This window comes from Pseudorasbora parva, chromosome 2 (genome assembly GCF_024679245.1).
Source record: "Pseudorasbora parva isolate DD20220531a chromosome 2, ASM2467924v1, whole genome shotgun sequence".
Taxonomy (NCBI): Eukaryota; Metazoa; Chordata; class Actinopteri; order Cypriniformes; family Gobionidae; genus Pseudorasbora; species Pseudorasbora parva.
This window is the reverse complement of record NC_090173.1, coordinates 44,905,981-44,918,846: the sequence shown is the minus strand read 5'-3', so window position 1 is coordinate 44,918,846 and position 12,866 is coordinate 44,905,981. Positions and strand designations below refer to the sequence as shown.

At 39.2% G+C, this 12,866-nt stretch overlaps 2 protein-coding genes across 2 annotated transcripts; both read right to left on the bottom strand.

Moving 5' to 3' along the window:
* Positions 1-647: 647 nt before the first annotated feature.
* LOC137045055 (heme-binding protein 2-like) lies at positions 648-3,607 on the bottom strand. The gene is made up of 8 exons (XM_067421514.1): positions 3,509-3,607; positions 3,368-3,427; positions 3,189-3,270; positions 2,964-3,084; positions 1,437-1,576; positions 1,189-1,352; positions 988-1,091; positions 648-893 (listed from the first exon to the last, which is right to left on the bottom strand). Coding segments are annotated over exons 1-7 (648 nt in total). The 5' UTR covers positions 3,511-3,607; the 3' UTR covers positions 648-893; positions 988-1,012.
* A 1,378-nt stretch (positions 3,608-4,985) lies between these two features.
* On the bottom strand, positions 4,986-11,879 carry shfl (shiftless antiviral inhibitor of ribosomal frameshifting). Its single transcript, XM_067421501.1, has 10 exons — positions 11,753-11,879; positions 11,393-11,534; positions 11,189-11,238; positions 10,928-10,966; positions 10,749-10,802; positions 10,604-10,651; positions 10,327-10,482; positions 10,066-10,169; positions 9,833-9,990; positions 4,986-6,441 (listed from the first exon to the last, which is right to left on the bottom strand). The coding sequence occupies exons 1-10, from the start codon at positions 11,777-11,779 to the stop codon at positions 6,215-6,217; spliced, it is 1,005 nt and encodes a 334-aa protein (XP_067277602.1). The 5' UTR covers positions 11,780-11,879; the 3' UTR covers positions 4,986-6,214.
* Positions 11,880-12,866: the final 987 nt, after the last annotated feature.

The following is a 12,866-nucleotide window of genomic DNA, read 5'->3' as shown; positions in this document are numbered from 1 at the left end:
CCAAAACCCTGCATACTGCTAACATTCTTTAAAGGAACACTCCACCGTTTTTAGAAATAGGGCATATTCAGACATTTAGGTATGTATGGGCAAATGCATTTTTGTCTCAGTGCATGCATTGTTTTAGTTTGGCAGGGTCGCCGCTAGCTTAGCTTAGCATAATGAATGGAATCCTATTTTGCCAGCTAGCATGTCCTGAGTAAAAGTGATCAAAAAAACAAAACATACAAACACCCAATTCTTGTGGCCTGCATATTTGCAACACAAATAGTGATGCAGATTAAGACTAGGAGATTTCCTAGGCAGAGTGTTCCTTTAAGCATTTTTATGTAAAGGACTATGCTTTATACTATATTTAAGAAAACTGGGACTAACCCTAGGACACTGCAACCAGCATTTGAATTGCATGGTCACTTAACAAAATTTGTGGTGCAGCAATAAATATTTCTGGGTCCACATCTTACAGTATATTAAGTATATCGATCTACAGTATACAGTATATTATCCTACAGTTTGCATTTTTTTGTGCATTATTTTACCACTGGACATCCAAAGCATGTAATTTAGCAACTGTGGCAATTTTCCAACCTCCACCTGTTATACATTATGAATCAAAAGAAAAAAAATAATCCAATAATACACAAGTCTTCAATAATGTTTTTTATTTTCTTTTAAAAACATATAAAATGCTTAGAAGAATACCATTATTTGGAGTTTGACATTTTTCTTAGACAAATTGCATATTTTTTTTAATGTTCTCTATTAAGCCATTTACAATATGTGTTTATGGTATAAAATCCTACAGTACAAAATACTTCTATAAAATTTTAAAGGCAGATTAGTTTGTTAGGACTGCAGCACACGCGTGTAATACAGATCTGTTCTTTGTTGCTCTGAAACAGAAATTACAAATACATGTCTAGTTAGACATTACACATAGTCCTCCATTATTAATTATAAAACTTTTTATTTAAATGAGTTATTTACCTTGTTAGAGAGGACCTCAGATAAATTATTGACTCTTAGGACACACAGGCTCACCCGTTGCAATATACCACGCCTCATTGTGTCTGTTCATAATCTTCATTGGGCTGAAATAACACACAGATATACACACAGGAATAAACAAAAGACATTGCAGAAATCATAACTGGCAGAACGGAAGTATCGATTGGAAGCTAAGCGCACCTGTCATAGCCGACATTATAGTAATACTTGTCCTCGTATTTAGCCTGTACTTTGTTCAGCGATGACTTTAGACTCCCAGCCTGTGATCTGGACACGAATGACATCATCCAGCCCCCGTAGCTTCTGACGTACACGTTCATATCTGGAGTTTCTGTGAAGTATATCTGCAAATACATTGACCTCAGGTTCATTAATAAAGAGTAAGACAATCATTTCAATTCAATATTCATCATATCACAGAGACTCACAGATGAATCAGTAGGTTTGGGTGGGTTGTCCTGGTAGCTGGAGGGCAGGAGGAAGCTGAGGACATAGACTGATGACTGCCACATACTTGCATTCTCACTGACTTTAATGATGACTGGTGCAGTCATGTCAATCTTAGCTCCTAGAAAATGAGAGAAATGATTTGATCAAGGACTGAAACTGTTGATCACGCCTCTTGTGGTCTGATTGGTTGAAGGACTATCCAATTGCATACAGAGTTATTCTAATAATGCCAGTTGATTATGCCCCTTGTGCAGTAGAAAATACAGAGCAGGTTCCCCAGACCAATGTTCAGTCTTAAATTGAGCTTGGTCTGGTGATAGCCAGACAAGAGAGGCTGCTCATTGCAGAGCCAATGGGTGGAGCTTACATCTAGCTCCTCCTCACAAGACGACCAGTGGGGAGGAGTGAATTTAATTTGGGCTTAATGGGTGCAGCTAGAATATCCAACCACACCCTATCATTTGGATTAGTACCTGTATGGACGAACAAGCTAAAAAGGTCTGAAGCCAGAATAAATAAACACCGCCAAAGACTTAAGCGATACTCAATCGACACTCCACCCCAAAATGAAAATTCACTAATTTACTCACCCAGATGTACATATATGGCTTTATTTCTTCAGATGAACACAAATTATATATGTATTTTTGAAAAGGTTAAAATTATAAAAAATCTCTCTCTCTCTCTCTCTCTCACACACACACACACACACACACACACACACACACACACACACACACACACACACACACACACACACACACACACACACACACACACACACACACACACACACACACACACGCACACACAAACACGCACACACACACACACTGTTTGTTTTTGTGACATATGGGGACTCTCCATAGGCGTAATGGTTTTTATACTGTACAAACCGTATTTTCTATCCCCTTACACTGCCCCAGCCCCTAAACCTACCCATCACAGGAAACATTCGGCATTTTTACTTTCTGAAAAAAACATCATGTACGATTTATAAGCATTTTGAAAAGTAAGGACATGGCCAGTGTCCTCATATTTCGCCCTCTCCTTGTAATACCTGTGTCATACCCATGTCATTATACACATTTTTGTCCTCATATGTCACACACACACACACACACACACACACACACACACACACACACACACACACACACACACACACACACACACACACACACACACACACACACACACACACACACACACACACACACACACACACACACACGTATTGATTCCTGGCTGTTCACTTTTTTTAAACACCAGCTTTGGGGGTCACATACACTGCATTATATGGACATATTAATTACTTTTCCAAAACTCTGTGTTTGTTCATCTGTAGAAAGAAAGTCTTATACATCTGGCATAATGTAAAGTGATGTGAGACTTTTTATATTTTGGTGATCTTTTCTGTTTATCTTTCTTTAGTCCCCAGCGCAATATAGTTAAGACATTTGGTCCCACATAATGTAAGCACAATCTGACCTGCACAAACTCACCAGCCACATTTTCTCCAGTGATGTATTTAAAAAGCTTCCTGAACGCTCTTGGAATCGCAACATCCATGAAATAGGATTCAGCTTCAGCAGTCACCCACGTAGCGGCTTCATAGTGGCGTACCTGTATAGAGAAGATTACTTCATGTGTTTGAGCTTGTCATTTTGTTTTCTGGCTATATACGCGATCTCTTCATGCTCTAATTTACAGTCTATCTGGTGTCTCACCTCATAATCATCTCCTGCACAAACCAAGTCATACATCAGGCACTCCTTTGTCTCAGTGCAGAAACTGTCACTAGTGGATTCACTGAAAGATGCAAACAAAACATATTAAACATGACATACTATACACGACAACAGTGCACAGTATAGTGTTTCTAGTAGTAATTAAACATGAATCTCACCCAACTCTTCCATCTACAGCCAATGCAAAGAGCAGTACGGTCACCCCTGTCAGGCAAATCCTTAAAAACACAAAGTTATTGTAACTTGTTAGAAGACATTCTTGTACAGCAGTACACGAGAGTAAAAGTGTCAGTACTTACATGTTGTAGAAGGTTGTAACTTCAGGCTGTGAAGAGAAGTGTGTGCATGTTCGCCTGCAGGCTCTTATTTATACATGTAATGTTATGAAAGATGTTCCCTCCCACAAGACACACCCCTGCCCTGCAGTCATATAAGCATGTTAAGTAAGAGAGTTTGTCTAATCCACTAGAGACAGTATTTTATCTTTTTTTCTTCTAACATTTTTGTGGTTGAAAGTTATTTTGAGTTGATTATATGATACCATGTTGCAATATTTATATTGCCATGTGCAATATTCAGAAATGTCATGTTTTAAGTACAGAACTGTGTATTGATAGACATGCTTTCATGTCATTGCTCGCATTTTCACGTAGTGCATCATTTGTGATTATATAATGTATTTTTTTAAGGGTAGAAAGGGTTCTCTTAAAAAGGTTGTAACATGGTAATTCCTGAACTTTGTCGTAAAGTCAAACTGTATCTTTATGTCTGCCGTTCGATCTATTCGGTCAGGCTGCCAGTGAAAAAAGCAAACATAGCCTTTGACCACAGACTGACCACAGCTCTGTTCATGGTGTGCAGTAGTAAGTTTTAAAGTCATCCAGATGTTGAGGCTAAATGTCAATATTGCTTAACTTCTTGGAGTAGAAGAGGAATATTTTTTCAGGTGACAAACTGCAACTTTATGCCTTTGATATAAACACTTGTTAGCCCATATAGACCATTCTATAAATGCAAATATGTTTGCTTTAATGCCTCTTTAAGGACATCAAATTGATTATTTTGATGTTGTAATTTGTCCAAGTAACTACAGTGTACAGAAAACTAAAAAGTGTTTAGCTATTAGGAAACTATTCTTTGTCTGTTCAGTCTTGATGCTACCTGATATCTTTTGTTTAGGGTTTAGTAATGGCTTTACAAGTGTTTGGTGTAGCTGGGTGTCTTGTTTCCTAAATTTTTTAGATCAACATCACACACCAAATGAGTTCATTCCACACCTGTTAAGATTATATGTTAATGTAATAATGCAAAGACAACATTATTCAAAGTAATCAGTAAAAATAAGATTAAAGTCATTTATCCAAGTCACCGTGAGTTACTATTTTAATCATTTTCTAATTCAAATATATATATATATATATATATATATATATATATATTGCTTTCTTCTTGCGTCTCGGGGAGAGTATTTTTTCAGGAAATATTTTTTAATTTCAACTTAAAATGTCAGGAGATACATAGTTGACGTTACTGTTAAAAATGCACTTCCAAGTCAGTGTTGGCAAAAACGTTTGTCATTTCTATGTTGAGGTGGCAGGGGTGTTGTCAGCAACTGCTGAATGTAACTAATAAAGTAATTTGTGATCTTACTGAGTTACTTTTAAAATCAAGTAATTTGTAAAGTAACTAAGTTACTTTTAAAAGTCAGTAATCAGATTACTTTTTCAAAGTAACTGTGGCAACACTGGTTGTGATGTAATACCAAAGACAAACCTCTTCTTATAAAATCCACATTTATTCCAGATAATCTTTTTTTGACACATTAATAGTAGGTAGGTTTAACAAATTATTTTTGTCTTTGGTCATAGTTTTTCCCTGCAAATGCCCGGAAATTAAGTTTGCCATGAAACTCTTATGTATAACAGCATGTTTCATAAGGCTGACATAACAGCAAACCTGTTTTATTAAACAAAAGCGGACTACTTTTATTCACGTTGTGTAAAGCGTAATCTCAGACAAAACCGGTTTTGAGATGTAAGAAATGTAAACTTTGGTAAAACAATTATGATGGACATTTAGGCATGTAGAAACTGACAAATCAAACTGAATAGAACAGCATTGGAATATTCTGTTATTTGGTGTCATACCATGTAATGTGATTATTCACAAGTGTGGCTTATGAATTCTTTTTATATGTTGGCTATGGAAGCTTGTTTCCACAGAATAAAAAAGGTAATTGTGTCTTTTTATCTCACAATTCTGACTTTTTAACACGCAACTGTGAGATATAAAGTCATATTCCATATTATAAACTCGCTATTGTGAGAAAATTGATCTTTATAATGTTCAAATCTGACTTTAACACTCGCAATTAATAAATAGCAATTTCTCATCAAATCACAATTGTGAGATGTAAACTAGCAATTATCTTTTAAAAGGTTTTATTCTGTGACGGAAACAACCTTCCATTGGACCACAATGGCAGAACAAACTGATCACTATAGTCACGTGAGAGGGAAATATACTCATTTAAATATGGTGGCAGTTAAATAATAAGGATAAGAAGTTGTAGTAAGCGAAACAAATTCTGGACTTGTCTGTTCAAATCAGCTATGAATGCTTGATTTTGGTTAGTTGACATTCATTCCATCTTTTAAGTATTTCCAGGTTTGTTGTCTACATTACATCTGTATCGCTGAGAACCAAATGCTCACTCTCTCACACACACCGCTTCATGTTGCGGCAACATTACTAACTCAAGGTGTGCATTAACAGGTCCAAAATTGAACGGTCCATCGTCAATCAATCCTTATTTTGAATGTTTTACCTGAATTTTTTGGTGTGTGTTTATATAGCCTGCAGTGCATGACATATGTCAACATTCAGGCTGTTTACATCTTTGTTAATTTGAGTGAATCATTTGAAACGTTTTTAAGATTAGCATGCTTCATTCAAAGCAGCAGCTGAAGCGACGTCAGTCCTTTACACTGATTTCCGTTGCTGCCTCAGCTGCTGCTGCTGCTGCTGCTGTTGTCAGAGTCTTCATCAGACTCTTCTTCAATGTCATCTAGAATGAGCTGATTGATGCTTTCTATCAGACTGCCCTGACTCAGACAGGTGTTGACAGTGGATCCGCTGCTGATGTGAACGTGGCTGGGATACACCACGCGTGGCTTCCTGTTCTTCTGTCTGCTATGCGGGTGAACGCATTCGGTACCAGGCACATGGGGCTCTAGATCAGACAAACATACAGCCGATTACAGGGAGTGCAGAATTATTAGGCAAATTAGTATTTTGACCACATCATCCTTGTTATGCATGTTGTCTTACTCCAAGCTGTATAGGGTGGAAAGCCTACAACCAATTAAGCATTTTAGGTGATGTGCATCTCTGTAATGAGAAGGGGTGTGGTCTAATGACATCAACACCCTATATCAGGTGTGCATAATTATTAGGCAACTTCCTTTCCTTTGGCAAAATGGGTCAAAAGAAGGACTTGACAGAGTAAGAAAAGTAAAAAATAGTGATATATATTGCAGAGGGATGCAGCAGTCTTAAAATAGCCAAGCTTCTGAAGCGTGATCATCGAACAATCAAGCGTTTCATTCAAAATAGTCAACAGGGTCGCAAGAAGCGTGTGGAAAAACCAAGGCGCAAAATAACTGCCCGTGAACTGAGAAAAGTCAAGCGTGCAGCTGCCAAGATGCCACTTGCCACCAGTTTGGCCATATTTCAGAGCTGCAACATCACTGGAGTGCCCAAAAGCACAAGGTGTGCAATACTCAGAGACATGGCCATGGTAAGAAAGGCAGAAAGTCGACCACCACTGAACAAGACACACAAGCTGAAACGTCAAGACTGGGCCAAGAAATATCTCAAGACTGATTTTTCTAAGGTTTTATGGACTGATGAAATGAGAGTGAGTCTTGATGGGCCAGATGGATAGGCCCGTGGCTGGATTGGTAAAGGGCAGAGAGCTCCAGTCCGACTCAGACGCCAGCAAGGTGGAGGTGGAGTACTGGTTTGGGCTGCTATCATCAAAGATGAGCTTGTGGGGCCTTTTCGGGTTGAGGATGGAGTCAAGCTCAACTCCCAGTCCTACTGCCAGTTTCTGGAAGACACCTTCTTCAAGCAGTGGTACAGGAAGAAGTCAGCATCCTTCAAGAAAAACATGATTTTCATGCAGGACAATGCTCCATCACACGCGTCCAAGTACTCCACAGCGTGGCTGGCAAGAAAGGGTATAAAAGAAGAAAATCTAATGATATGGCCTCCTTGTTCACCTGATCTGAACCCCATTGAGAACCTGTGGTCCATCATCAAATGTGCGATTTACAAGGAGGGAAAACAGTACACCTCTCTGAACAGTGTCTGGGAGGCTGTGGTTGCTGCTGCACGCAATGTTGATGGTGAACAGATCAAAACACTGACAGAAACCATGGATGGCAGGCTTTTGAGTGTCCTTGCAAAGAAAGGTGGCTATATTGGTCACTGATTTGTTTTTGTTTGGTTTTTGAATGTCAGAAATGTATATTTGTGAATGTTGAGATGTTATATGGGTTTCACTGGTAAAAATAAATAATTGAAATGGGTATAAATTTGTTTTTTGTTAAGTTGCCTAATAATTATGCACAGTAAAAGTCACCTGCACACACAGGTATCCCCCTAAAATAGCTAAAACTAAAAACTAAAACTTCCAAAAATATTCAGCTTTGATATTAATGAGTTTTTTGTGTGATATATCAGTTGTGTATTAGCATATAGTGTCCATGCATTCGGCCTTAAAGTGACAGCAGCTTTGTAAAAAGCTTTGCAATTTTATACAAGTATTGAAATGGTTTAAAGGGGGGGTGAAACACTCAGTTTCAGTCAATCTCATGTCAATCTTGAGTACCTATAGAGTAGTATTGCATCCTTCATATCTCCGAAAAGTCTTTAGTTTTATTATATTTATAAAAGAAATATGGGCTGTACCGAGTCTTTCCGGAAAAAAACGAGCGCCTGGAGGCGTATCGTGTGGGCGGAGCTAAAGAATGACAAGCGCGCAAAGCGGTGACGTCCTCAAGCGTGGAGAAACCATGGCTATCGATCCAGAATATGGAGTATTTCTGTGTCAAAAATACTCCTTCCGGTTTCTCACAAGTTTTGGAGAGTTTTTTTAGAGTGTGGGTCGGCTTGACGTCGATAGAGCGGAAGGTCCTTATATGGGCCGTACGGGCTCTTCTCCCGGTAGGGTGTGCGCGTGCTCGACTAGACCTAGAGAGGAAATGAATAAAATCCTTTATCGCTGGGACCGCTCTGTCAAAAACACACTTCTTTGGTATGATTTGGTGTAGTCCTGTGACAGCAGTGACAGTGGAAATCCACTTTGCGACGCGTTGAAGTCGCTTGATGTCACCCATAGGAATAAAATGGAGCACGGCGCGACCATAGAAGTGTTCACGGACGACTGGATCTGCACTTGAGTGAGTGTTTATGGGCGTGCATTTCCTCTCTCGCTCTAGTCACGCGCGCGCACCCTACCGGGAGAAGAGCCCGTGCGGCCCATACAAGGACCTTCCGCTCTATTAACGACAAGCCGACCCAAACTCGAAAAAACCTCTACGAAACTTGTGAGAAACCGGAAGGAGTATTTTTGACACAGAAATACTCCATCCAACGTCCAACATTAGTTTTTGAAACTTTGTCTATGTTTAGGATGGGAATCCAAGTCTTTAACAGTGTAAAAAGCTTTTTGTAAAACAGTGTAAAACAGTTTTTTTCTGCATGCCATGTGCTTAAATTTGTGTATTTGACGTTCTTGCTTTCATTGAAGCTCAAGGATCATCCTCAAATCACGCTGGAGAACAAAGACCATTAACCTGACAAGCCAGACCCACATCAAGATGTTTGGACAGGAAACACACCATTGGCAGGGCTAATCCGTGGTGTGGGACAAACGGTTGTCATTGAAATTCCCTCTGTACGCAATTGGCCTGACTAGAGTTTGGTTTTTCAACCTCAAGCAATGGAGAGTTGCTAGACGACCCTGGCTGCAATTTACATTTGCTGCTGTTAAGGTGTGTCTAGATTCCTAGGCTATAAAAGACCATCAGGATTTGTGAAGGGCTTCACTGGCTGCCCACAAACAACATTTACTTTGACCTGTCCTGAAACACTAGTTGTAGCTGAGGCCTGGATGAGTTTGTTTTGTGTTGAAGTGTTTCCAGATAAGTGTGCCATATGCATCAGATATTCAGCCAACTCCCCGGGGGCGTTACGTCTGAGGCTGAGACTACTGTTCGCATCACAGAGTATCAAGTGCTGAGGGAGATCCGGAGCTGAATCTCAAGTATGCTAATGGCCGTTTGTTTCTGACACTGCAAGCAGTCGAACAAACAATCACTACAAACGGAGTTATCTGACCAATCAGAGCAGAAGAAGCTCTCGGAAAGGAGGGGTTTAGAGAGAATGAATCCTTTATCGAGCCGTTTCAGGCACTCAGAGAAAAGAGGTGATGTGCAACGTATATTATGACCCTGCATGCACTGAACCTATTTGTAGGAGAACTCCAAAACATAATTAGGAATGTTTAAAATGGCATAAGCCTCTAGTGATCATTGTGTCAAACATCATCATATTACCCATTCGATTATAACAGTCTTCAGCAAGGCAGCTGTGCTGATTTCTTTGTCTAGGCCCAGGTATCATGCCTCTTCTCCTTGGTGGCAGAATCTTTGTGGGGAAAATGGCCGAGCGACAGCCGTAACAAGGGGAACGTCCGTCCATCCGACCAAAACCCCTACCAGAAACATAAAATGTTAATATTCATCAACACTTACTATATATTATGCCATGCATAACATTAAGGTCTTACTTGAAGGTCCGGGCACAGTTTGGACAGTTAAACTCTGCTATTCCCCACATTTTGTCAGCTGGCACAGGGTCATACTTCTTTTTGCATCGATGACAGCGCGACACCTATAATAAGCCAGGTGCACGCAGATGAATGCTATACATTTTCGATTTCTTTACAATTTAGTTTAGACCATGACATGTCTGAGCTGTGACTGGGAACGGCTGAGGCTGATTGAACTGAATGGGATTTGAGCTTTTAAGGTGTGGTCAGACGTCATACCCTTTTCCTCTGAGGCACACGTCGCCACCAGTCCCTGTCACATGACTCGCAGGCAAACTGATGTATGACGGAAGGGATCTGGTTTGCATGCGCCTGGTCAAACATTCGCTTGTTTTCCTCTGTTAACGGCAGAACCCGTAGCGACGCCCCAAGCTCCTGCAAGCATGTATGTGCATGTTAGTTCACACCCTCTAAGGTACACCTACAGTTCTTTAGTATTAGATATGGTTTCATTCATACAATTTCTATTTTAATTAAACAATGCAATGAAACTAACCGCTATATCATTATCATCATTAGGTTTTTTCTTTTCCTTTCCCCGAGCCTAGAGTAGAAGAGGAGTGATGCAATAAGAATACAGTGCAACATGATGTTTCATTTGTCCTGTAAATCCACATCCAAATAGGGAAACACCTTCTTACCTGTGCTGATGGACTTGCGCCAGTGGATCCAGATGGCTTGGCAGGCTTTTCTTCCTGTTAATTTTTGATGATCACATCTTGACTATCAGCATTTACGATTCAAATTATAACTGGTGCTTTTATTTTCAGAAATCATGTAACATGACATTAAGGGTGTTTGGAGATGATTAGGGGGTTACCTTTTGTTTTTCATCAGCTTTGAGCTTTATAATAACGTTCTATATGAGAGCAGAAAATGTGATGATGAGTAGCATATGATTATAAATACAGCGACCCCAGAAAGTATATAAACACTTATAGTCACTCCTAACATGAATTTCATTGCATTGCATAAACAACCTCATTCATGTAAGCATGCTCTGTGTCCAAATACTTTTGCTACAAAATACACTTTTTCCATACATTTGCACAATGTGTGTCTGATGTCATCTGCACCATACCTTAGCTACAGGGTCATTATTCAAAGCTGACTTGTCTTCCTCGTCCAGCTCTACATATATAAATAGTATAGTATATCACATGTGCAGTCGACACAAACTAAAAACATAAAATATAATAACTAGAAATTGCATAAATAGTAGAATGAGTAAGGGCATATACAGTAATAGGCCTACACTTCTTAAGAGAAAAGGTTTGCACTTTACCCCTGTCATTATCTGCCATTAGGGCGACACACATTGCAACCATGCGATGGTTGTTCCCATAGCGTCGCATGAGTAATACAGCCTTGTCAATTTGAACAAGTCCATGAAACTTCTCTCTCAGTCGCCTGACACTTTTCTCCAACTGCATAAAGAGAAAACGTATTTACTATTATTTATCTTTTTGTTGTTGTTGAAAGAACAAGACTCGTGTTTTTTGCCCTATAAAAATAAACACACACGTTCACTGTTATGGTTAAGGAAGTTACATTACGGCACTGTACTTCCTTAAATAGCTTTCTGTCACATTGTCTCAAATTAGCACACGCAATGTCTTTATTATCGGAATAAGGAATACTATACCTCTACTTCTTCGTGCATTCGACTCATCTCGTTCAGCGTCCGTTTTTCGTATCAATAACAGCGCTAGACCACTTAGTGTTGCACCGTTTCCTTTAGCGCTTTTAGATCACTTTCGGTTTGATTAGAAATACCACAACATGACCACTAGAGGCCGCCACAGTACAGCTGTAAACCGAGCACAAACTAAAAGGCACGCTTGACAAGCAAAGTGTAGTACGTTTCCGAACGGTTCCGAATTCAGCATAATATTTTGATTAATCGATTCGCAGTGATTTGAATCCTTTTAAACTAGGGCTAGATCCTAACTAAATACTCTTATTTCATATTCATATCTGCTAGTAGCCTAATCGTGGAATTTTCACTTCAGAGTAGAATATTTAAAAAATCTTAAAGGGGTAGTTCACTTTAAAAAGAAAATTACCCAGTGATTTACTCAACCTCAAGCCATATGTATATATGACATTCTTCTTTCGGATAAAGACAAGAGTTATAGGCAATTAATAAATATCCTGACGTTTCCAAGCTTTATAATGGCAGGGATTGGGGTTTAAAGCTCAAAAAAGCACATCCATCCACATAAAAATAGGCTACTCCACACAGCTCTGGGGGCCAAATAAAGGCTTAAGCTAAGCCTTTAAAGAAAAAAATCCATATTACATTATCAAGTAAAATATCTATTCTTCAACAGAAAGTGTAACTCAATACGCTTAGGCTACGCTACATTCTAGATATGTCGCGCCGCCAGTCACACTTCCACATCGTTGATTGCAAGATGAATACGTAAGGCAGTCTGCTGGAAGATATTTCACTTCATAAAGTTTTAAATATGTATATTAACCCCATCGATTCGCTTCAGAAGGCCTTTATTATGGAGTACGTTTATGATGGATGGATGCGTTTTCTTGAGCTTCAAACTCAATGGACCCCATCACTGTCATTATAAAACTAGGAAAGAAACATCAGACATCACATTAACATATTAATATAACTCTGATTGCGTTAATCAGAAAGAAGAATGTCATATACCTGGATGGCTTGAGGGGGAATATATCATGGGGTAGTTTTCCTTTAAGTCAACTACCTTCCCTTAAATCAAGAATTCAGACATTTCTGT

What these genes read in the sequence shown, in the direction of transcription:
- LOC137045055 (XM_067421514.1), bottom strand. An exon ending in CACTGGAGAAAATGTGGCTG is followed by an intron (nt 1,577 to 2,963) that starts GTGAGTTTGTGC and finishes CTCATTTTCTAG; the next exon opens with GAGCTAAGATTGACATGACT. An exon ending in TATAATGTCGGCTATGACAG is followed by an intron (nt 1,092 to 1,188) that starts GTGCGCTTAGCT and finishes GTGTTATTTCAG; the next exon opens with CCCAATGAAGATTATGAACA.
- shfl (XM_067421501.1), bottom strand. Translation starts at nt 11,779, where the DNA reads ATGAGTCGAATGCACGAAGAAGTAGAG. An exon ending in ATGATGATAATGATATAGCG is followed by an intron (nt 10,483 to 10,603) that starts GTTAGTTTCATT and finishes ACATGCTTGCAG; the next exon opens with GAGCTTGGGGCGTCGCTACG. An exon ending in GTGTGCCTCAGAGGAAAAGG is followed by an intron (nt 10,170 to 10,326) that starts GTATGACGTCTG and finishes GGCTTATTATAG; the next exon opens with GTGTCGCGCTGTCATCGATG.